Below are 24,064 nucleotides of genomic sequence, written 5' to 3' on the forward strand. Positions count from 1 at the left end.
CCCTATATTAGTACCTACTTAGCAAGCTTAAATAGGAATATTTAGCGCCAAGTAGGACACGGTTTAAATAGCAGCTTAAAAAAGCTACTTTTTACATTACAATAGATATTCCTGCTCGTTTATTATATATATAAAAATACAACTAGTATTAGATTAATAAGGAGAAAAACGCGGTCATTTTAGTACCGGTCACATTCTAGTGCACGCGATAATTGTTGAGAAAAAAAGCAAAAGAAGTTAAAACTTGAAATTTTAGTTGCGACCGTGGCAAATAAAGTTCTAGAAATGACCAAGTCCTAGGCTAAGACCTTCAACGTGCGTTCTAAGTACCTTCCACTCGCATCTCGGCCGACGCACGTCGGGCGAAACCTTCACAAACACTATCCTCACTCTAAACATTCGTAGTAAAAAGCAACTACGAGCCAAAGTACCAATTTTATCATCTTACCGCCTACGCAAACTACTTTCTTCTCAATCCCTTCATCGCTCTCAACGAAATGCGCGGACATAATGTACTTGCAGAACTCTTATATACATCCGCAAGATGTATTCTCGTTTTAGCAAGTGCTTCGATCGCCTTCTACCTCGCGAGTGCCTTCTACAATGTCTTTTTCCATCCTTTGCGACATATTCCAGGTCCCAAGCTTGCGGCGGCAACGTACATTCCTGAGTTCTATTGGGACGTCCTGCGAGGTGGCATGTACCAGAAGCGCATCCTGTTAATGCACGAGGAATACGGTATGACGAGCCCTAAGCACCATCTCAACATGTCTTCCGATGTTTTGTCACCGTCCTCTAACAACGGAACTCGACGACTATGCGATTACCCTAGGCCCTGTCGTACGCATCAGTCCCAATGAAGTTCATTGTAGCGACTGGCGCTTCATTGACGAGATCTACGCCTCCGGCAGTAGAAAACGAGACAAGCCTTTGCATCAAGTCCGAGGAAGTGGAGGGCAAGTTCCCCGTGTGATAATCTACGACTCAATTGGGCTCGATTCTGACATCCATCCATCTCAGTATTGTCGACGCTACTTTTTCGACCACAAGCCATGATCTTCATCGGATGAGACGAAACGCCTTGAACAAGTTCTTTTCCCGTGCACAAGTTGCGCGACTGGAGCCAACAGTTCGCGACTATGCCGAGCGCATTTGTGACAAAATCCTGATCCTGGGCAAGTCAGCGCCCTTTGATGTCACTACGGCATATAGCCATTTTACCACCGATGTCATCTCCGGCTACTGTCTCGGTGACAGCCTTGGGTTGATCGAGCAGAAGGGGTGGGAGCCCAACTTCCGCGAGCCATTGTACGCGCAGCTCAAACTGATGTACTGGCTTCGTTTTATCCCCTTTTTCAAGCACTTGAGTGTTGCTACAGCCATGTAATGGTGTCCCATTGTCATTGCTGTATACGGGTCTTGTCGCTAACGGGACGACAGGATCACTCGACGATTCTCAAAGGATATGAACACGCTCTTCAATGCGTTAGTGGTACGTTTTCTCTGGTGAAAGTTTCCTTCCCTGCCCTGTTTCGCTGACGAATTATGACATCCAGGGGGATATGCCGAGATATGTGAGGAGAGCACAAGACAATGTGATCAAGGGTCTCGACGATGGCTCATCAGTCTTTGGTGCTCTCTTGACCTCAGATCTTCCACCAAGCGAGAAATCCCTCGAGCGTTTGACGGATGAGGGATTCTCATTGTTTGCAGCCGGGACGGAAACCGTCAGTTGGGCATTATCCGTCATCACTTATCATCTCTTTGCAAACCGTGAGCTGCTGGAAAAGGTCACCACAGAGGTAACACAGGCCATCGACGGCAAATCTGGACAACTTCCCTCTTGGCACACGCTGGAAAAGTTGCCCTACCTGGGAGGTGTCATCTACGAAGGTTTACGTCTATCCTATGGCGTTGCCAGTCGTTCTTCTCGCATCCCAGTTGGAGAAGACTTGGTGTATCGTGGCGAATGGGCACCGAAGGGAAGTAACATCATGCGCGAATTTCAATACGTGATACCAAGGGGTTATGCAATCGGGATGTCGCCTCTCAGTATACATCATGATGAAACGGTCTTTCCAAATTCGCACTCTTTCATTCCAGAGCGATGGATCGATGACAACAATCAGCATCGGAAAGAACTCGACCGGGCTTTGCTATCATTCTCCAAGGGCAGTCGTAGCTGCCTTGGCATTAAGTGAGTAATCCAGACCCTCATTATCATGGCAAGTGGAACTGACCTTTACTGCTCCCTAGTCTTGCTTACTGCGAGCTCTATGTGCTGCTTTCATTGCTCATTGTTCGCGTCTTCCCGCATATGAAGCTTCACGAAACCACAGAGGCCGATGTGACGCACGACCACGACTTCTTCAATCCTTTCCCGGTTTCGAGCAGCAAGGGTGTAAGGGCCATCATTGTATAGGTAGTGCTGGAGAAATGTACGGGATGACATCTCGCGCTGTGTATCTACCCAGGTGGCTTCGCGCTGTCGCGGAGACAATGAATGTGCAAGCTTGGGGCCGGGGTCTCTGCCCACAAGCGTTTGTTTTGCCAGGCACGACAGTGAATAATTAGGAAAGTTATTGACTAGTGCGAGAGCCTAATACATTATTTATGAGCGTAGAGGTATTGTGGGCATCAACGGGAGTCTTCTTGCATTCCAACTTTACATTTGTGAACGGATGGTTCGATCATCAGGTGTTAAAGGCCCCATCGTGTACCTAGGGTACCTCTAGAGATTACATGCGTGGATGTTATTGGGGGGCAGTTCGAGCAGTTCACCTTTAGAGGTAAAAGGCTGCCCGGTGGTAGTTGAAACATTTGCGCATCACAAGTGTGAAGTGGAATTTACCCAGCTTCCTAGGTAAACAAAGCCTTTTTGTAGAGGTACAGATGTGCCTTTCAGTGAGGGGAGCAAATGGGTTTAAGATTGAATACGAACCGTAGGTGAGGTAGTAGAGAATCTAGATACATTTATCCCGAGGTTGACTTCTAGAGGATCTTTCATCTGTATCACCTTAAATGGGGCCAACGGTCTTCTTCCCGATGATGGGATTGTAGAACCGGAAACGGTTGAAAGGGTCATACTTGGCCTTGAGATCCCGAAGCTTCTTCAACCGCCACGCCTCATGTCCATACTGCTCCTCCACAGACTCAAACCCGTTGGCATAATTGACATAAGCATTGACTGGTCTGGTAGGCTGGCCCTGGTTCCACTGGTCTCTCACCTCCTTGGCCCATTTCCAGGCCTCCTGTTCGATGGTCTTGTTGTTAGGAGGGATGACGATTTGAATCAGCATGAGATGATGGTCATCGCGGAAGGGGTAGGCTGAGTCGTTGGAATTCTGGGCATCCGTTCCGGCAGTGGAGTAGCCTTCGTGGGTCACAGCAGCTCCTGCGGCAAATGTTGGGTCGCTGGCAATGCGTTTCTTGAAACCTTCAAAGATAAGGCGCTCGGCGGTCAGGTTGTACACCTGAAGACCGGCTGTGGCGGTGATTCGGACTTTGTTGTGTTGACAAATGGCACTGTTCTCATCAGTCTGCTGTGCAGCAGCCACCTTTGGAAAGGGAACATCTCCCTGCTCATCCCGTACAGCCTCGATGGCATTGAATGGGGCCAGGAGTGTTTCTGCTTCAGCAGCGGATCCACGGTAGGCAAACGTCCACCAGAGGACAGGCTCCTTATCCGAAACGGTGGTATCCAACAACATGTTTCCGAAGTTGGTTGTCATGTTGACCGGGGTTGAGCCATTTCCGTGGAAATTGTTGAGGGCAGTGAAGACAGCTTCGAGCTGGTCTCCACGCCACACATAGTTATGGTAGTGCCAGGTGTCAGGACCGCGGGGATAGACTTTCATCTCGAAGCTGGTGACAATACCAAAGTTGTGACCCGCACCCTTCATAGCCCATAAGAGATCACTGTGGCTGGTGTTGTTGACACGAACGGCAGTTCCATCTGCAAGAACAACATTGAGCTGAAGAATGTTATCGCTGATCATGCCGTGAGGACCTTCATGGCGGCCGTGGCCACCACCAAGGCCTGGGCCCATCATGCCCACGCAATCGCAGGAGCCAGTGGTCGTGACGTATCCCTGATCCCAAAGGTATCTGTTGGCTTGGCCATCGAACACCCCGCCTCCAAACCAAGCAGACTTGCCATTGGGCTGAATGGTGATGCTTCTGAATTGTGCAAGGTTGATCTGCACGCCGTTGAATGATCCGAGACTAGAGGGATATCCATGACCCTTGTTGATGGCCAAGAACTCAATGCTCTTTTCGTTACAGTATTTTACCTGCATTTTCGTGTCAGCATCTTGTGATCTACTGTGTGACACTGACCATACGCCATAAAACTTACAATACTGGCTACATCGGATTCCTGGCCAGGCTCGATGACGATCTGGAACTTTGGCTTGGCAAAATCGTTCCATCTCGACGTAGCGTCTTCGTAACGTGCATCCTCGGGTCCGAAAATGATGGTGCTCTTCGAGAGCCGTGAACCAAGTTCACGCTGGATTTGGGCGACGCTCAACTTGCGAGGGGTTGATGGAGAACGCTCAAAGTAGGATGGGATGGTTGCAGCTGCAACCAGCGTGTGAAATATGCCAAGACAGCTGGCAAGGGAGAGAAGGCCTTTCATGTTGCAATCGAAGAAGTTGCTTGACCAGTTGAAGCGGGAATTTGGTTGAAACGCAATGCAATGCGATGCGACGACGTGTTGCCTTGCAGTGAAGATCTTCAAGTGACCTTCAACCAGAGGTTTATATGTTCTTTGACTCCCTTCTGGGTACGTACTCATCGTTTCTGCCTTCCAGCCCATCGGCCATCAGTTTGGTTTGCAAAAACATCTCAATAATTCTCCCGAGACAGCATCGTGGTCATTTTTCGGCCTATGAACCAATCGAAGAGAGTTGAGGCGAGGCTCAGGTCAACAGCCTGTGGCACAGCACCTAGGGTAGGTACCTCTGGGGTTGGACAGTCAAGCCATCACGAGAATGTGACCGGGTGGCAGCCAAAGAACCTGATCCATCATGCAGACTGGTGTTTCCACTGTGTTCGGTTGATACAACCGAAGGTCACCGTGAGCCCCGCGCAAGCCGAAGTTTGTCGGCCGACGACTTATTGTCAAAAACTCCGATGCTCTAGACCCCTGTCCTAGGGACAACCTGAGTCTCGATCAGCACTCCATTCTCAGCCCCGACGCCAGGCCCGAAGAAACCAGACCGAGACAGCCAGCTGAGAAGCCCGATACCTCTGGGTGGGTGGCATGTGGACTGTGGTCCCGTCACAACCAACGAGGACCGACTGTGCCTTCGGCTGGGCTGTTCTGCTGTCAGTGATGACTGCACAACTTGCCTTTGGTGTCCAAGTATCAAGTACCTTGCCCATTTCCAAAGGTGTTTACGCAAACCATGTACTGTTTGATGGGCGCTCAACAAACTTTCACCAGAAAACATCGAAGTCCAGCAACAACATCCTCTAGCCGCCATATTGGCCCATCATGTTACCAGTCGTCCAGCAAAGTATCCCATTCTTTGACAACATCTCCAATCTCACAGATCCTCTCCTTGTCCTTCTCACAGTTACTGTCAGTCTCTACAGCCTGTACCGATGGCTCCTCCCCAAACCCATCCCCGGCATCCCTTACAACCCCCAGGCTGCCAAGTCTCTCCTCGGAGATGCGCCGGCCATGATCAAAGAAGTTAGCGCAACGGGCGAGTTCCGTGTCTGGTGCGCTAAGCAGATGAAGCAGATGAATTCACCACTCTGCCAAATCTTCATCCGGCCCTTCTCCAAGCCCTGGGTGCTTCTCGCCGATTTCCGCGAGGCCAAGGACATCCTGATGCGGCGGAAGGAATTCGACAAGTCGTCCTTTTTGTCTGATGGGATGGCTTGCATGGGCTCCTTCCACGGCATTTACATGACAGGGGAAAAGTTCAAGGCCAATCGCCAGTTGATTCAGGATCTCATGACCACGAGCTTCCTCAACAACCACGTGGGCCCGGCAATCTATGGCAAGGGGCTGGAGCTGATGAAGTTGTTCGAGACGAAAATGCTTCTTGCTCGCGGACGGCCTTTTAGCGTCAAAAAGGATTTCGAGTACACATCTCTGGATGTGATGCTCGAGTTTGCGTTTGGCAAGAACTGGGTGCACACTTCGCTTGGGCCACAGATGGAACGTGTGGATAAAATGCAGGCCGAAGATGTCGATGCGATGATGGAGGGTAAGGACTCCGACGAGCCGGTCGTGTTCCCGCTGGTGCCGCTCGTTGACTTCCTCAATTCCGTTTACGAGGCTCCGGAAATCGTGGAAAGAACCATCAATGCTCTAATGCCCAAGTTGCAAACCTGGTGGTGGTCAAAACAGTCTTGGTACAAACACATTTTCGATGCGAAGGAGCGTGCCATGAGGGAGCAAGTGGAGATTGCCATTAGCAACTTCCAATCTGGCTGTATCCAGACGGGCATTGAGCACATGTTGATGCGGGAAGCATCCAGAGCTGAAAAGGAAGGTCGGGCTCCGGATTTCAGGAGCAAGGTGTTGCGAGACGAGGTGAGTTGTGCATTCTTCCCGAGTTCTGTCCATGGTTGCGATCTAACAGCTTCTTCCGTCCAGATGTTCGGCAACATAGTCGGTGGCCATCACACCACCAGCGGCGCAATGATGTGGTTGACCAAGTATCTCACCGACCATCCCGTAGTCCAAAGCAACTTACGTTCAGTTTTATACACGACCCTCAGTGCTGCTAAAAACGAGAACCGCCTCTTCACCTTCGAGGAGATCCGGCATGCAAAGCTGCCGTACTTGGACGCCATCATGGAAGAGATGCTCCGCATCAACGCCGTTCCAGTCACTCGCGAGGCCTTGACTGATACCACTATCCTGGGGTATCCCATCAAGAAGGGAACGCAAGTCTTTTTCATGTCCAACGGCCCCGGCTTCCTGTCGCCGTCGTTTCCCATCGACGAATCGAGAAGGAGCGAAACTTCGCGCGCTTCCAAGATAAATGCCACATGGGATGAGACTCAGGACTTGGCAGCTTTTGTTCCGGAGCGGTGGTTGGTACGCAAAAGGGAAGGAAACGGTCTGCTAACTGATGATGTAGACTTTGACGGAGCTGCTGGCCCGCAGCTCGTCTTTGGCTTGGGGCCGCGTACGTGCTGGGGGAGGAGGTTGGCGTACATGGAGATGCGGATCGTGATTGCCATGCTTGTTTGGAACTTCGAGCTGTTGAAGACCCCACCGGCGCTGTCATCTTATGCTGGACTGGAGGGCATTGCTCGTGTGCCGCAGCAATGTTATGTGCGGCTTCGCAAGCTATGACTCAACGCTTCAAGGGAGAAATGGCTCGCAGTTATCGCCCCATGTAAGTTTACGTTGACGACCAAGAATAAAGAATAGAACATCGGCCCTATGTTCCCTTCTTCCCTTTGTCGTTGTGTGAATAGATGAGCCGTCACCGGAGTCCAAGATATTGCTAGGAGAGAGGCACTGTATTCGGTGCGATATTGTCAGAACCCTGGCCCAACACTGTCTCTATCGCCAAGACATTGTCGGCCGATGAGATCGGATAGGACGGTCCAAGACTGCAGCACTACTAAGTCCCTGTAAGTGCACTCTCCCTTCAGACTCCAGAATCCAGACTCCAGATACAAGATACATTGTATGCACATCAGATCGAACCACAACTTGAAGCTTCGTGTAACTGGCTAGAGGTGGCAATGCGGCCCCTGTTTGACGATGGAAATTGTTTGCGCTTGTCTTTTAGAAGTGAACAAAGAGAGATGTAAAATTAATTATGGGCAAAATGTTGAAGCCATCACCAGTTCTTGGCATTCTCTTGGCATTAGTGGATACGATCCACACATTGCTACCCTGTATATAAGTCGGATTTTATCCTCCTTCCTCCTCTTCTTTCTTTCTCTTCAATCAATCAAGACTTTCACTACACTACGTTGCTCTCCGTGATCGCCTCCTTTGCAGTATGGTTCAACACAAAAAAAGTCAAAGAAGGGCAAAAACGCAGCCTTATTTATCTTGTCCATGTGGGATACGCACATCATCCACCTCGAAACTGTTCAAGGCCCATCTATCTTCTGAGATAAACCTCCAGCAAACCCAATGGTCCATCATCAAAGACATTCTTGATCTCATATCTCTCGTCCGCCTGCTTCAAAAGCTGCTCAAACTCGGCCTTCGTGCGTTGTTTAGCGCCACAGTTGACGAGCATCACCATATCGACCTGGCGCACATTGCGCTCCTGATGACGTGGCCAGGTTCCAGGTTCGGGGATGATAATGTCGTTGATCAGTAGCGGAGTTTCGGGGCTCGAGTTCTCCAGACCGGGGACAAATGCCTTGAAGATGGTGACCACGTCCTTGTCGGCCCAGTTGTGAGTGCACTGGCGAATTAGAAAAGCGGCGGCGTTCTTGACAGGCTGAGGATCGAAGAAGCTATGATGCATGTATTGCACTCGGGGGGCGAGGTCTTGGGTGAGAGATTCTTTGCCTTCAGCGAGCATGTCGGCATTGGAGTCCTGCACGATGAAGTCCAAATCGGGGTAGATCTGTTTCCGTTGTCAGAACGAGTCGTGAGTCAAGAGGAAGCAGAGAAACAAAGACTTACCTGAGCCAAGCTCTTGGAAATGTGACCATTGCCACCGCCGACATCAACGACGGTCCCCTTGAGAGCAGACCAGTTGAACCCATCCTTGAGCAGGAAGTCAAGGTGACTATCCATCTTCCTCAGGCCCGCCATAGCCTTGGCGAACCGCCGAGCCTTCTCCGGATCTTTTTGGTAGAACTCAAAGATGCCAACGCCATGCCGAGTGACAAAGGGGTTGAGGTTTTGGTGCGCCTCGTGAGGGTTTGCCTTGAGACTGACATTGCAGTCGGCAGCCGCCTTGAGCATCTCATCAAGAGAGTAGTGGACGACGGCCCGGAGCTGCTCATCCTGCTGAATCACGAGAGAGGAAGGGCTGTGAGAAACCCTTCTAGGCTGCAACTCCTCGAAGATCCTGTAGGTCCTGAGCTGTCTGATGATGCGGCTGGTACGGTCTACATCAAGGCCTGCCTTGTTGGCCAGATCCTCAACTGCAATATCCCCATGAGCCGGTACGTGCTGGAAGAAGTCGAAGTCGAGAGCAACCTGAAGGGCACCAAGGTCGTAGCCGGTACAGCAGAACGCTCTGAGCCACTTCCTGGGACCGTCAATGAGGAGTTGCAGATCTTCCAAGTTCGCCTTGAGAGACGCGTGGAGGCGGCGATATTCGGGGTGGTCGTGAGGGGGGTCTTGAGATTCAAGGGAAAAGGATGGCTCGGGAAGCTTGTTGACCTGAAGATACTTGGTGATATCCTGGGCGGCGGAAAGTATGTTCTGCGCCAAGCCCAGAATGGAGGGCGAGGACGGGTCGTTCACGCCGGCTGTCGAAAGGCTGCCCATCCTGGATGCTTGGTAGTAGTGTTGTCGGAGAAAAAAACAATAGATAGAAATGACTTGGAGAAGTAAAAATGAAAAGAATGAATCACCTCACAAGATGTTCTGAAGACAACGGCACCGGAAGGTCAAGTATTTCAGAATCAGATTGCTGTAGTTGGTGCACAAACCACACATCTTTGTAGATCGCCGACCAATGGTTGATGCGAGGTCCCAGGTTGGCGAGCCTTTAGTGCTGACGGCCATGGGCATGTTCGGCGGGGATGGGTAACATTCTCACGGCCCGCCGTACTTGTGGTGCCCGCATGTAAGCACCATCCTATGTCGGCCGATGAGCTGCATCGTTATCCCACATGGCCTGCGATTCTTGGCCTTCGGCCGAAGATTTGGGGAAAGGAGGACTTCGCACCGGAGCCGCAATGCAGATCCTGATACCACTGCGTACTATCAGATGCAACGGAAACACGGAGTCCGGATTGGTGACAATAACCGCACTCGGCGGTGCTATATGGTTGACAAGGCCTTGAAAGAACGAATTGGAAAGCGTAGACAATGAGCATAAATGAAGAGGACCGAACTCAACTGAACATAGAAAGGAAGAGAGAGGAATAAGGACGGAACCAGCCACTGCTCCCTTCATGTCATAAGATAAACGGCAGGCAACTTACTTTCAACAACCCACAGTCCACACGCTTTTCCATTCAACATTCTGCACACTTGACCGTGTCAGAGATCACCATCAAGTACGATAGCGATGTCTTCCACCTTCAAGCACGACACTCATGAGCCGGTGGCCATTGTGGGCATGGGTAAGTCGTCTTTACCTCACGACTACAGAAACAACCAGTACTGACGTAAGAGCAGCATGCCGATGGCCAGGCGGTGTTCATGACCCCTCTCAATTCTGGGAGTTTCTCCGAAACAAAGTCAACGGCTGGAAGGAGTTTGATGACCCGCGCTTCTCTTCAACCGGGTTTCACCATCCCAACTCAGACCGGCCGGGCTCCATGTCCATGAAGGGCGCCTTTCTTGCCGAGCAGGATGCTCGTCTTTTTGACCACACCTTCTTCGGCATGACCGGTCTGGAAGTCGAGACCATGGATCCTTCGCAACGCAAGTTACTTGAAGTGGCCTACGAAGCCATTGAAAATGCCGGAGAGACGTGGGAGAGCGTTTCGGGGACCCGGACGGGAGTCTTTGTAGGCAACTTCTGCCTTGACCACTGGATGATACAATCGCGGGATTGGGACAACCCGAGGCCGTATGCCTTCACTGGCGCCGGCACCAGCATTCTTGCCAACCGCATCAGCTACATCTTCAATCTCCAAGGGCCAAGGTGCGTAGCTTGTGCATATCTGGGTTACAAGACAGCTGACATGGCATGTACTGACATCTGATGACAGCCTCACGGTGGACACCGCCTGCTCGTCCTCCATGTACGCCCTCCACCTCGCAGTCAACGCCATCCGCGCCGGGGACTGTGATTCGGCCATCGTCGCCTCAGCTAACTGGATCGCCGATCCCGGAGTGCAAATTGCCCTGGACAAGCTCGGCGCGCTCTCCGCATCTGCGCGCTGCCACACCTTCGACGCTCGGGCGGAAGGCTACGCTCGTGGCGAGGGTTTCGGCGCCATTTATCTCAAGAGACCTTCCCTCGCTATCGCCAATATGTCACCCATCCGCGCAATGATCCGAGGAACAGCCATCAACTCCAACGGACGAACCGGCGGTATCACGAGACCTAGTGCCAACGGACAAGAGACGGTCATCCGGGAAGCATACCGTAACGCCGGCAATCTGCCGTTCCGCGACACCAGCTACTTTGAATGCCATGGAACAGGCACGTATGTTGGGGACCCAATCGAAGTAGCCGCACTGGGAAGAGTCTTTGCTCCAGAACGGTCTAGTGACGATCCGCTACTTGTCGGTTCCGTGAAAAGTAACGTGGGACACGGGGAAGGTGCCAGCGCTTTGGCGTCCATCATGAAGGTTGTTCTTGCTCTAGAGCACGGTGCAATCCCACCCATCTACGATCTTCAAACCCGGAATCCCAACATCGACTTCGAGGGTGCCAAGGTTCAGCCAGTGACCGAGGTCACGCCGTGGCCCAAGGATCGCTTGCAGAGAGCAAGCATCAACTCGTTTGGCTATGGTGGTGCCAACGGTCATTGCATCATAGACCATGTCAACATCGTGCTGCCGGATTATGTTGCGCCTGGGATCTACAAGCGCAGCACCAGAGATACAACAAACGGTGTGAATGGCCATATAAACGGGCGCAGCGGTACGCCTTCGCATCGTCCCATCATTCAGAGGCCAAAGATGACCGCCTCGCCGAACGCCAACACACGATCGCTTGTGCTCCTCCCCCTCTCTGCTCACAACGAAAACTCTCTCGAGCTGAACCTCAAAGCGTTGTCTCAAGTTGTCGACAAGTTACCGTTGGCAGATGTCGCATACACCTTGGGTGCCAGACGGTCCAAATTTGCCCAGCGATCCTTCTGTATCGTAGAGAAAGACAAGGTTGTTGAGGGCCTCGCGGCCAAGAGCAGGGTGGTAAGAGCACCATTGCAACCCACCAACGTTGGCTTCATTTTCACCGGCCAAGGCGCCCAGTGGCATGCCATGGGTGCCCAGCTGTTTGAGTATCGAGTGTTCTCCACGGCGATCCAGTACCTGGATCATGTCCTTAGCTCACTGCCCAATGGTCCGGACTGGTCACTAGAGAAGATCTTGTCCGGAGACTGTGATGCTGCCCTCATCCAGAGAGCCGAGATTTCTCAGGCTGTGTGCACTGCTGTACAAGTTGGCTTGGTTGATCTGCTTGCTTCATGGTCCGTGAGACCTCACGGTGTTGCTGGACACTCCTCTGGTGAAATGGCTGCGGCGTACGCTGCTGGTCGTATCACAGCTGCCGAAGCCATCGTAGCCGCTTACTTCCGCGGTCAGGCGGTATCACGGAACCGACAGACCGGTGCAATGCTGGCTGTCGGCCTGGGCCCTGAAGCGGTAGCCAAGTATCTCTCTGGCCTGGAGGATCAGGTCAAGCTAGCAGCAATCAACTCGCCAGGAAGCGTCACGTTGTCCGGCGATCCAGCAGCCGTTGATAGTATCTCGAAAGCCTTGGCCGCCGACAGCGTCTTCAATCGAAAACTCCAGACGGGCGGCAATGCTTACCACTCACACCACATGCTTCCCATTGGGCGCGAGTACATCGAGATGCTGAGCCAGGGCCTTCAACACATCCAGAAGCTCGGCCTTGCCTCACCAGAGCAGCGGTATCCCAAGGCATTGTGGGTATCGTCTGTCAAACCCAACAAAGACACAACTGGGTCGTTTGACGATCCATCCGCTTACTGGAGGGCCAATCTCGAGTTACCTGTGCAGTTCTCGGAGGCTGTTGCAAGCTTGGTACGCAACGAGAATGTCACCATCCACGCTTTGGTAGAGATTGGACCGCACCCCGCGCTGAAGAGCCCGGTGGAGCAGATTGTCAAGGCCGCTGGCAAGGCTGTGGCGTATGCCTCCACGCTCAAGAGGCAGGAGGACGCCCGACTATCCATGTTGCAACTTGCCGGAACGCTGTTCACTTTAAACACGCCCATCGACCTTGCCGCTGTAAACGCTGTTGATGGGGAAGCAGGACACAGCGAAGGCCTAGAACACGGCAGCACCTGTCTCGATCTGCCACCCTACCAGTACACTTATAACGGCCTGAATTATCATGAGAGCCGGGCCAGCAAGGAGTACCGGTACCGGTCGGTGTTGAGACATGACCTTCTCGGCTCGAAGGTCGTCGGCAATGCAAAGTTGCGACCCCAATGGCGGAACATTCTCCGGATGAAGGACGTCCCATGGTTAGGCGATCACCGCCTTGTGCCAGGTAAGCACTCCCCTCTTTCAAGCAGCGAATATTGCACTTATGTAGCTGACATTTGGCTCCGTTGAATAGATGCTGTTCTGCCAGGTGCCGCGTACATCGCTATGGCGGTAGAAGCTGCGTTACGCATCTACGATGAGTTCGCCAAGCCGTTCGAGGTCAAGGGCTTCTCTCTACGTGACGTCGTCATCAAGAAGAGCCTTGTAATCCCAGAAGACGACTACAGCGTTGAGATACTCACGAGCATGGAGCTTGTCGACTTTGCCACAGCGCAATCACCTGCATGGGCTACCTTTTCCATCAGCTCAGTTGGCCGCGAAACCAATGAGTGGACGGAGCATTGCACTGGACGAGTCAAGGTGGTGATTCAAGAGACAGGCTATGATATTGACGTCGAACACGGTCGAGTTGCCGCTCCGTATGCACCAAGGGCCGTGGACGTCAAGGCTTGGTATAAGAAGTTTTTGGACATTGGCCTCGGCTACGGTCCGGTGTTCCAGCCTCTGTCGGACATCCGTGTTGATGCGGCGTCAAACTTGGCCGTGGCGACCGTTCATCTGCAGCCCGGAATTGGTGTCATGAAGGGTGGCGAGTCCCGATACGCCGTACACCCGGCCTCCCTGGACGGTGCCATTCAGCTGGGCTTGGTTGCGTGCCACGGAGGGCGGCCGAGCGAGGCTACCACTGCCTTTGTGCCGGTACAATTCTCCGGTTTGTACATCGACAGCAGCCTAGCCCATGGCGGCGAGACATGTACCGTTGTGGCTCGTGGGCAGCGGCGCGGTATCCGGAGTGCCCATCTTGATCTGCAGTTCCTGGGTGCAGATGGAAAGCTTCTGCTTGACGTCGAGTCCCTCCGATGCGTTAGCTTCTCCAGTGAGGCCAAGCCGGTGGATAGGGCATTCAGCAGCCCCTACACTCGCCTAGTGTGGAAGCCGGACATCCGTAAGCTCAGCAACAGCCAAGCTCGCCAGATATACCCTCCACCAACCAAAAATGTTGACAAGGCGCCACTGTGGGGGATCACGAACAAGGTAGCCCACTTTATTGTATACAGCATGTATGAAACTTTCGGGCGGCAGGCAGATCGGCCCCAGCCTTCGGGTGAGGTCGGCCACTTCTTTGACTGGATCATCAGAAAGGGTGAAAGTGATCATTCTGAGATGATGGAAGAGGCAAGAGAGCTGGCAGCTAAGGGTGCTCTGCTTCAGCAAATCGAAGAACTTGTCGCCCAGGCACCTGACATCATGGAAGTCAAGATCGCAAAGCTTCTGCACGACAATGCGGCCGACATTCTGTATGAACGAAAAACGGGGATGGAAGTCATCATCGGGGAGAACCTTCTAACACCACTTTATCAGGAAGGCCTCCTGATGACAGGCATCTACCCACAGCTCTCCATTGTCCTAGCTGGCCTTGCCCACGCCAAACCAAACCTCCGGGTTCTCGAGATTGGAGGCGGTACTGGTGGCGCAACGCGGATCGCCATGAAGGCTTTTAACGGCCCCAACGGCATCAAGGCCTACCGGGATTACACCTTCACAGACATCTCGCCCGGCTTCCTGTCGGCGGCCAAGGAATCCATGGCCGATCTGAGGGATATGAACTTCTCCGTCTTTGACATTGAAGAGGACCCCGTGGCACAGGGATACGAGGAGCAGACATATGACCTGATCATTGCGTGTCAAGTCCTTCATGCCACCTCAAACATGACCAAGACGCTGTCAAGATGCCGCAGGCTCCTCAAGCCAGGTGGTCGACTTGTTCTGGTTGAGACAACGGAGAACTTCATCGTGCCAGGCGTTGTTGTGGGCACCTTTACGGGATACTGGGCCGGCATTCCAGATGGACGTGTGGATGCTCCTTTCCAGAGCCTGAAGGACTGGGACCGTTCCCTGAGAGAAGCAGGCTTCGCAGGGCTGGACCTGGTACTTGATGACTTCCCGGAACCCCATAATACCACCTCGGTTATTCTTGCCAAGGTGCCTGAGCAAGAGCCTGAACCGTTACCGGAAACCCAGTCGGCAACGACTGTCCATGTGGTGCATGGTGGCAGCAACGGAACACCAGTTCTGGTAGATCATATATGTCAAGAACTGCAACAGCGGGGTACCAATGTAAAGGCTATCACGTTCAACGACGTCACGAAGGAGCTTTCTCCCGGATCGCGCGTGGTCGCATTGCTGGACGAGAGCCACCTGCTGATCAAGGCCAACGAGGAGAATCTGGCTACCATGCAATACCTGGCACGCAGTGCAACGAGTTTGGTCGCTCTGACAAGTTGCGGTACCATCAAGGGACGGGCTGCCGAGGGTGCCTTGATCTCAGGCCTGCTTCGCGTGCTCCAAACTGAGAACCCCTCCAGCCAGTACATGTCCATCGATATCGACGTGGACAACTTTGAAGTTGAAGATGCTGCTGAAGCAAACGAGCTCGCTCGCAGCATCGTGGACGGCGAGTGTGACCTGTTTCGTCAAGCCAGCGGATCGGCTTCTGTATTCGTGGATGGGGAGAGCAATGGTGGCGACCCCGCTGACCGCGAGTTCGCTTGGCAGAACGGTTGCCTGTGGGTTAGCCGTCACGTCCCAGATGCCGGATTCCACTCCCAGTACGGCTTAGAGACGAGGAGCATGAAGCCGGAACTACGTCCGATTGGCAGCCCCAGTCAGACAGGGGGAGTACGTGCTGCTTTCGAGACGCCCGGTGTGCTGAACTCATTGTACTTCATTCCCTACAAAGACCTCCTGCAGCCGTTGCCGGCCGACTTCATCGATGTGGCTGTTGATGCTGTGGGCGTAAATTCAAGAGATTTGGAGCACTGGGCTGGCCGCGTGGATGGCGATTACCTGACCTCCGAATATGCGGGTGTGGTCACAGCCGTAGGCAGCCGAGTCCACGACATCCAAGTTGGCGATCGCGTCTATGGAGTGGGCAAGGGTCAGTTTGGCAGTGTCACCCGTGTGCCTGCTGCCTTCGCAACGAAGCTTCAGCCCAAGGATGACATGATCCGGATGGCCTCGATGCCGCTCGCATACACCACCGCCCTCTACGCCTTGGACCACGTCGCTCACGTCCGTGAGGGACAGTCAATCCTCATACAGTCGGGCGCCAAGGACCTTGGCCTGGCAGCCATCACTCTTGCAAAGGCAAAGCGGTCACAGGTGTTTGCAACAGTTGAGACAGCCGAGCAAGGCATGTTCCTGGTTGAGGAGCTAGGCCTACCCGCCTCGCATGTCATTTCTATCCTCGACTCGAAGCAGCTCCAGCGCGCAGCTCAGGAAACGCGCAAGGGAAAGTTCGAGGTTGTCATGGCGACTGCCGCTCGTGGAGAGCTCCTGTCTTTGTTCCTGCAGGTCCTGGCACCGCTTGGGTGTCTTGTCGATATCGGCGGGGTGGATGGGCAGACGACGCCAGTAGTCGGTCAGATGTCACTTCCACACAATGCCACCTATGCCTCTATCGACCCGTTCGCCGTTTTCGATTCGGATCCACTGCTTGGGGCCGAGCTCATGCAATCCGTCGACGATTACTACCGGCAAGGGGTGATTGGACCGGTTCCAAGAATAACGGCGGCAGACGTTGGACAATTGTCGTCGGCACTTGGCGATTTTGGCACAATGTCTGGAAAGCTAGTGGTCAGCTTCAAGAACCCGGAAAGTTTGGTTCGGATGGCGCCATATGCACCCACCGTCAAATTCGACCCCGAAGCGAGCTATGTGGTGACGGGAGGCTTGGGGGGCTTGGGACAATCTTTGGTCCGGTGGATGGTGGGAAGGGGCGCAAGGCACCTCGCACTTTTGTCGAGGCGTACTGCCTCCAGCGTTCCAAGTGTCCAGGAGCTGCTCAATGGGCTCGCCGGGCGAGGTGTTGAGATTCAATGCTTTGCCTGCGATGTCAGCAAAGAAGACGAGGTGACCAGCGCGATCAAGGCAATCTCGGCTGTTCGTCCCATCAAGGGCATCGTGCATGCGGCAGTCTCATATAGGGATCTGACCTTTGACAAGCTGTCACCTGAGAGATGGAACGAAGGGTTGTCTGCCAAGGTGGCAGGCACCAAGAACCTGCACAAAGCGACTCTGTCGATGTCTCTCGACTTCTTTGTCATGACCACTTCTGCATTGTCGGTGTATGGTTTCGCGACCCAAAGTGCATACACGGCTGCCAACAACTTCCAGGATGCCTTTGCGCGATACCGCCGACAGCTTGGCTTGCCCGCGTCCACTGTGTCGTTTAGCCTGATCAAGGACGTGACGGATGTCGGCAGCAGCGGGATTACCGTCGACATGTTTGAACGCAACAAGGCACTGACCCTGGATGAGTCTCAGTTCCTGGCGCTCCTCGAGCCGGCATTCTTAAACAACCGAACGGTGACGGAGGAGACTAGTGCTGGGCAATGGTCAGGTCAAGACGATGACGGGCTTTCTGTCGCAAACTTGCACACATACTTGGATCCCAGAGCAATGGCGGCGAAAAGACGTGAAGAGATGGCCAGCGAGGCATCGTCGTCATCTTCCACAGTGCCACCACGGTGGTACAGTGACGGGCGCGTGTCTTTGATGATGCGCGCCTTTGCGGACGCACAGCGACACTCGGGAAGGTCACAAGACGCAGCCGATGAGGGTTCCAACAAGAACACGATTGCTCATCTCCGGGCAGAGCTGGAAGCTGCAGTGCGCGAGGGAGAGGCTGGGCGAGGACGGACGGTGGCGCTGGTACAGGATGCCATCACCAAGGTGGTGGCCGAGATGCTGTTCGTCGACGTGGAGAGCATTGACCCGGCCAAGTCGGTGGCAGAGCTGGGTGTCGACAGTCTGATTGCGGCCGAGTTGCGCAACTGGTTCATCCAGGCTCTGGGGACCAACATCAGCATGTTGGATCTGCTGGACCCCAGCGTGAGCATCAGCACCCGCGCTTCCACCATTGCGGACAAGGCCCTGTCTGCGACTGCTTGAGGTGGCACTCGCAAGCTGAGAAGTTAGGCGTTGGGGTTTTCACACAAGTTGGAAATGGCTCGGGACTTTGGTTGATCTTTTGTATGTAGAGGTAGCCATATAACTTGATAGGCTGATAGGTGTTTTGGTCATGATGTCAAATTGAATTCGAATATTTTCCACTCGGCTCGGGAGACGCGATCCTGCACCAGTGTGCCTTGCTTATCAATTGCAGAAAAAACACAGGTAGGAAGAGATCAGAAAAGACGATGATCCTAGGCACGCTGTAGATGGCTTCAATGGTAAGCAAAGGTATCAAAACGGGAAGGGTGGTGATGCTATTCCCACGCAGTCATCAGTCCACAGGACAATGGATGTGGGAAGAGATGATGTTTCTATGGAGAATCCAGACCTCAGGTCGGGTGCGGGGTGGCACAGCCCACATCCACATCCATGCAGACATCCCGTTCTGATCACGTGCTCGTCATTTCCATTGCCTGCCGTTAAGCGACCTGGACTTTCCCCTTTCACTCATAAAGGTGGCTAACGCAGTCGGAGTGGGCCAGTTAGTGCAAGGCAGCCAAATGCACGGAAACCCGCCTTACTACTAACGCTTCATCTGAAATAATGATAGTACATGACACCTACCTCTAACCTAAGCAGCCGTACCTAGGTACTTAGTTGCAGTCACTGCAAACCTTCCACTTGCTCCAAACAACATCATCCGCCCTCTGCCTTTCCGCGACCAGTCGCAACCACTTTTCCATTGCCACCACGAACGCGTCTCCTACCTTCTCATCCACCACTCCCTCCTGCCAACTCACCGATACGACCAGGTCCCCTCCTTTGACCGACGCAACCGCGATCCCAAAAGCAGACGCAACCACATTGGCACACAGCGTCATGCTCATACGCGTTATGGACCATCCATGCTCCTTCTCCTCCTGACCTTCCTCCAAGGAATGAAACGGCTTTCCCTCCGCGGCCCCCAAGTTGCTCACCACCCACGACGACTTTCTCGGTCTCTTCACTTCCTCTTGTAATTGCCTTCTCCAGTCCGAGACCCCTCGCGACACGAAGCCGATCATGTCGTTTTCCAGGCCTTGCGGAGAGCAGCTTTCGCCCTTGGCTGCGAGGTCCGCCCGGACGCGGCGCGCGGCGACGAAGATCAAGTCGTGCACTTCAGATAACACCTCCTCTGCCTCCGCTGCCCTCGGGTTCGGCTGAAAGTTACAACCTGACACGTACTTGGACGCCGTCAAGGAACGCCGCACCCGGCCGACAAGCTCTTCATCCGCCACGTGCTCGATAATTGTCACGTAATTCCCCATGGCAGTTTCGGCGTCCAATCTGTTCTTGACCCTGCCTGTCCTTCCTTTCGAATAAGGAGAGGGCAAATATCTTCTGATATTCATCGGCGTCAAAAAGGCAAAGGCATCGGCTTTCGCCACGAGTTCTCTCAAGGGGGCCAGCGAAACGAGTGCAATACCGTGCAATAGCGCCGTCAATGTCGCCCCCTGTTTCCGGCAGGCTTGTACCAGCTCCTCCGCAATGTTCGCTGGAAATGTCATGGTGCGGATTTGGCTCCTGAACGGAACTGTGTCAGGGCTGGTAAGCTGGATTGGGGCCCAGTGTGCATGGGTTGCAACGTTGCGCGGATACTGAGAAGAGGGGGTTTGAATCTCGTGCTTGAGAAAGTGTTCGAACGCTGTTGGGTCGACGGGGAAAGGGAGGATGTACTCCGGAGGCGGCGGGAGGCTGGCGGCCAAGGCAGACGTGGGTGATAGGGTAAGAATGTGGTCGATCAGGAACGGGTTGTGGCTTGCTTGTGGGGAGCCGTGCAAGCCCGAGTCGGACGCATGGAGGTGTGTGAGGAGCTCCCGGTAAAAATTCTTGCAGCTGACACCGTCGAGGTGAGTGTGGTTGAACATTAGGAGGATCTCGATGAAAGACGTGTCAGCCTCCGAGCGAAGAACCCTGATCCGCCATCCTGGCTCTGCACGGAACTTGGTGAACCTGGTGTCAGCCTCGCGGTTTAGCGTCTGCTGAAATTCCTTCTGGAAAGCATCATCGCCGCCTTTGACCGTTTGCCACTTGATCACTTTTCCGAGGTTGATGCTGTCGAGACGAACCCACGTCGGCGTGCTGGTTTTGGCGCCTGCGATGCCCACTTGCATGTGTGGATGAGCCAGTACGACGCGCGCAACGGCTCGTTCGAATTCGTTCACCAAGTCATGATGTCTGGCAGTGGGAGCAAGCCGTTTTGGCAACACAAAGCGACTGGATACGACGTTGCTCCGGATCAGATCGAGGGTTTGGAGAGCAATCTGGTATGACTCCCTGGCAGATCGACCTTATTAGCTATCGCTTTTTTCATACGCCGGGGTGTTGATCAGTGATGGGATTACTTACAGTGCTCCAAGCCTCCGAATAATGGCTGATTTATTGAGAGAGACTTTTGGTCTTTCCCTGTCTTCTTTTTTTACTGCTGGCTGGTTGTCGACGCGCAGCTGTCGATGGACCATCGTCCCACCATAGTTCGGCATTATGGCAGGTGTCTGCAATGCGGGTGATGAAGGCAATACCTGGGACATACCTCCACACAAAGCTTTCTGGGACTCTAGAGTGCAGAGTCACGCTGCTCTTGGTCTTGTTAACCCCAATGATGGGAGACCCCTCTTCGGCCGTTCAGCGTCACCCGGGTATTGTGTCTGAAGGACGAGGATAACGTGAGTACCCACGGCGCGTTCCTTGCAATGGTTAGTGATCGTATGTCAAAGGAAGGTCTACTGGGGCCCCAAGGTTGACAATGTGGTTGCATTGGAATACCACGTACTGTCTTCACTTTTCTATCCCAATTGGCACGATTAAACACGACCTTTTCTATACTGGCTAGGCACGCGGCTTACATCAGGCTGACTAGGTTCCTGCCTCGAACGAAGACGACACCACCAATCACATCTCGTATGGATGGCTCATCCCTTCACTCAACTTCATCGCTGCCGCATCCGTCATCATGATAACTCATATTTGCTCGGCCGTCCCCCGTCAACATCATCCCGCGTTGTCGTGAATTTGGGTACACCCTCTTCATCGGACAGAAGGCTATGTTTTTCCCGTTTCCTGGGATTACTCCAACACGACCGATATAAGTCAGTGGTGCATGGGCTTCGATGGTAAGCGAGGGTTATCAGACTCGACCCGTATCTCTGTGAGGGTGCAATGGTCCTGCGTCGGTCGAGCCATAGGTTTCGGCCGAAATCTCGACTAGTGTCGGCCGGCCCCCTTGCGTTGCATCGACAAGGCCCGAGTCAGCACATCGTCCATCAACAAGCTGCCTGTTTGACTGGAGTCATTGTGGTTGGTGAACGTGCTATTCATCTAGGTACCTATCTAGGTGTTATTCCATGATACTTGCGGTAACATTGAGACCGAACAATGGAAGTCTTCGATGACCCGACGACCCAGCCTAGGGCAGTGTTCCACCCAGCCTCACACCATTGGCCACCGGCTCACCTTCATTCTCCTGACCATTAGTGCCAGATCTGGTGGGCCTTTTGCTTTTCCCCTCCTCCCTTCTGGATCCTCCTCCACTCGAAGCAACAGGCAGCAAGAAAAGTACATCCAGCCGCAGCAGCACTAATGTAGAAGGTGTTCCTCAACCCCAGAGTATACGCGCCTAGTACCAGATTAGTAGCATCCTCGCGGCCCATTTTCGTCAAAACCTGGCGGATGTCCGAAGCACCGCTATTGATGATCAGATCTGGGCTAATATCCGGCGCATCCCGGACAAGGTTGTTGATGATGCCGTTTTGGAAGACACTCTGCGCCACCGCAATGAAGACCGCGCCCCCAAACGATTGGAAGAACTGGACGCATGCCGTGGCTTGGGGAATTAGATGCTGTGGAAGAACGTTTTGGACAACAAGGATGCCGGCCTGGAAACAGACGCCCGTTCCTAGCCCGGCCACGACTTGGTATCCGAACCACTTGGCAAAGGGGGTGTCGAGCCAAAAGGTGGTGATGAGCCCGGCACCGGCTGTCATTAGAGCCGTCTCAAAGAGGACCACAGGGTTGATGCAGCCAAAGATGGTGATTAGGGCTCCGCTGGCCATAGAGGCAAGAACGAAGGAAATTAGGTATGGGAGTAGTTTGATGCCGGCCTCGATGGCCTCGTCCCCTTTGACTGCTTGGAAATAAAGTGCTGCCCAGGCTAGTTAGAAGTCGTTCCAAAGGATGCTTCAAGCAAGCAGGATACAACTCACCTAGATAAAAGACGAGAGGAAAAAAGTACGCGCCAACAAACAGGGCAAACATCATGGCCGCCAGGACGTTGCGATCCTTGAAGAAATGCGGTGGTAACAGGCCCCGATCTTGCTGCCAAATCTCAATTCCGACAAAGATCAGAGTCATGACTGCCGCCCCGACAAAGAGGCCAATCACCACAGAGCTGTTCCATGGATAATCGGCGCCTCCCCACTGAAGAGCAAGCAGCAACATGATAATGGCTGGAATGAACGTGGCCGCCCCTATCAAGTCCAGCTGCAAAAGCTTTGAACCAAACGACGCCTTGGAATTGCCATTCTCAGCGCCGCGTTTGTCGTCATTTGCATTCCTCGGTATCCTGAGAAAGAAGACGATGACCGCCATCGCCGCCCCTCCAAGCGGTAGATTGATATAGAAACACCACCTCCACGTAACTTTATCTGTAAACGCCCCTCCAAGCAACGGTCCGACAACGCTAGACACACCCCAAAGCCCCCCAAAAACACCAAACATGACTGGCCTTTTTCTCAGCGGCATTGTATAGGTCAGAATCACCATTGCCCCTGAGAAAATACCCGCGGTCCCCAACCCAGCAACAGCCCGACCAATGATGAAAGCGGTAGAGCTGGGCGCAACACCCGAGATCAAACTGCCTAGTTCGAACAGGGCAACGGCTCCCAAAAACGTCCACCGGATATCAAAGAGCGTGTATATGTTGCCGTACATGGGCTGGAGGGCTGTGGTGGTCAAGAGGTAGGAGGCGCCGTACCACCCAATGTCCTTGATGGAGGCGAATTGGGTAGTGATGGCGCCTAGGGCAGGGGCGATGATCGTTTGATCGAGGGCAACAAGGAAGACGGAAACGCACAGCGAGAGGATAATGAGCGTCAAGTGGAGGCCGGTTGGATATTTGGTTTCGTCGGTGGGAGATGTTGTTGTTTCCTCTACAGCCGTCATGGTTTTGTCGGTGTCATGGGCTTCGAGGTCCTGTTGGGATGTTTCCCTCTTGTCAGGCATGGAGCTCATGGGGGAGTTGGCTCGTGGGAGAGGCTCCATCGTTGCAGCGTCTGTTGTTGAGGCGGAAATCACTTTGAGAATAAGGTGCGAGTATGCAACTAGGTGTGTATGACTCCGAGAAGATATTTGGTAGTGTGGGTAATGACGAAACTTGAAGACTTGACTGCTTTTCGTGGTGGATGGATGCTGGAAGGAAAGTGAAGGGTTGGTCCGACCTGGATGCTTCGTCTACACCTCTGCCGGCCTATAAATCCCAGGTGGTTACCTAGAGGTAGGTGGTCTGGTACTGCCACCTTATAATACTCAGGGGTTGGGAAGTGACTGTGAGGAAAACCGTCGATCTTTTGGACGCAAAATAACGTTATCACCGGGCACTTTTCCCTTCACCAAGGACAATTGCATTGGAACAGTTTCAAGTACACTCTGCATGGCATATACAACCTTACCTGGCTATCATCAACGGGACACTACATGAAAGAGCCACTTTTCACATTTTGTCTCTCGGTTCAGAACCTCAAAGTAGGGGGGTATCTG

The 24,064-nt window shown here is 53.3% G+C and overlaps 8 protein-coding genes across 8 annotated transcripts; 4 read left to right on the top strand and 4 right to left on the bottom strand.

The window, feature by feature from the left end:
* Nucleotides 1-856: 856 nt before the first annotated feature.
* NEUTE1DRAFT_59167 (uncharacterized protein) lies at nt 857-2,422 on the top strand (the record flags this gene model as incomplete). Its single annotated transcript, XM_009850571.2, has 5 exons — nt 857-969; nt 1,021-1,308; nt 1,441-1,492; nt 1,557-2,041; nt 2,257-2,422. 5 exons carry the CDS (start codon nt 857-859, stop codon nt 2,420-2,422), a joined length of 1,104 nt encoding a protein of 367 aa, XP_009848873.1.
* A 503-nt stretch (nt 2,423-2,925) lies between these two features.
* NEUTE1DRAFT_77853 (uncharacterized protein) lies at nt 2,926-4,639 on the bottom strand (the record flags this gene model as incomplete). Its single annotated transcript, XM_009850572.1, has 2 exons — nt 2,926-4,292; nt 4,358-4,639. 2 exons carry the CDS (start codon nt 4,637-4,639, stop codon nt 3,018-3,020), a joined length of 1,557 nt encoding a protein of 518 aa, XP_009848874.1.
* Nucleotides 4,640-5,500: 861 nt separating this feature from the next.
* NEUTE1DRAFT_39987 (uncharacterized protein) lies at nt 5,501-7,324 on the top strand (the record flags this gene model as incomplete). Its single annotated transcript, XM_009850524.1, has 2 exons — nt 5,501-6,553; nt 6,617-7,324. 2 exons carry the CDS (start codon nt 5,501-5,503, stop codon nt 7,322-7,324), a joined length of 1,761 nt encoding a protein of 586 aa, XP_009848826.1.
* A 444-nt stretch (nt 7,325-7,768) lies between these two features.
* NEUTE1DRAFT_59173 (uncharacterized protein) lies at nt 7,769-9,442 on the bottom strand (the record flags this gene model as incomplete). The annotated part of the gene is made up of 2 exons (XM_009850573.1): nt 7,769-8,567; nt 8,627-9,442. The coding sequence occupies 2 exons, from the start codon at nt 9,440-9,442 to the stop codon at nt 8,091-8,093; spliced, it is 1,293 nt and encodes a 430-aa protein (XP_009848875.1).
* A 344-nt stretch (nt 9,443-9,786) lies between these two features.
* NEUTE1DRAFT_116197 (uncharacterized protein) lies at nt 9,787-10,050 on the top strand (the record flags this gene model as incomplete). Its single annotated transcript, XM_009850574.1, has 1 exon — nt 9,787-10,050. The coding sequence occupies one exon, from the start codon at nt 9,790-9,792 to the stop codon at nt 9,961-9,963; it is 174 nt and encodes a 57-aa protein (XP_009848876.1).
* A 132-nt stretch (nt 10,051-10,182) lies between these two features.
* On the top strand, nt 10,183-18,268 carry NEUTE1DRAFT_77860 (uncharacterized protein; the record flags this gene model as incomplete). Its single annotated transcript, XM_009850575.1, has 4 exons — nt 10,183-10,245; nt 10,301-10,772; nt 10,840-13,319; nt 13,389-18,268. 4 exons carry the CDS (start codon nt 10,191-10,193, stop codon nt 18,266-18,268), a joined length of 7,887 nt encoding a protein of 2,628 aa, XP_009848877.1.
* A 611-nt stretch (nt 18,269-18,879) lies between these two features.
* NEUTE1DRAFT_77863 (uncharacterized protein) lies at nt 18,880-20,793 on the bottom strand (the record flags this gene model as incomplete). The annotated part of the gene is made up of 2 exons (XM_009850576.1): nt 18,880-20,587; nt 20,660-20,793. 2 exons carry the CDS (start codon nt 20,791-20,793, stop codon nt 18,925-18,927), a joined length of 1,797 nt encoding a protein of 598 aa, XP_009848878.1.
* An 861-nt stretch (nt 20,794-21,654) lies between these two features.
* Nucleotides 21,655-23,530, bottom strand: NEUTE1DRAFT_59180 (uncharacterized protein; the record flags this gene model as incomplete). Its single annotated transcript, XM_009850577.1, has 2 exons — nt 21,655-22,451; nt 22,513-23,530. The coding sequence occupies 2 exons, from the start codon at nt 23,528-23,530 to the stop codon at nt 21,781-21,783; spliced, it is 1,689 nt and encodes a 562-aa protein (XP_009848879.1).
* Nucleotides 23,531-24,064: the final 534 nt, after the last annotated feature.

This window comes from Neurospora tetrasperma (genome assembly GCF_000213175.1).
Source record: "Neurospora tetrasperma FGSC 2508 unplaced genomic scaffold NEUTE1scaffold_2, whole genome shotgun sequence".
Lineage (NCBI taxonomy): Eukaryota > Fungi > Ascomycota > Sordariomycetes > Sordariales > Sordariaceae > Neurospora > Neurospora tetrasperma.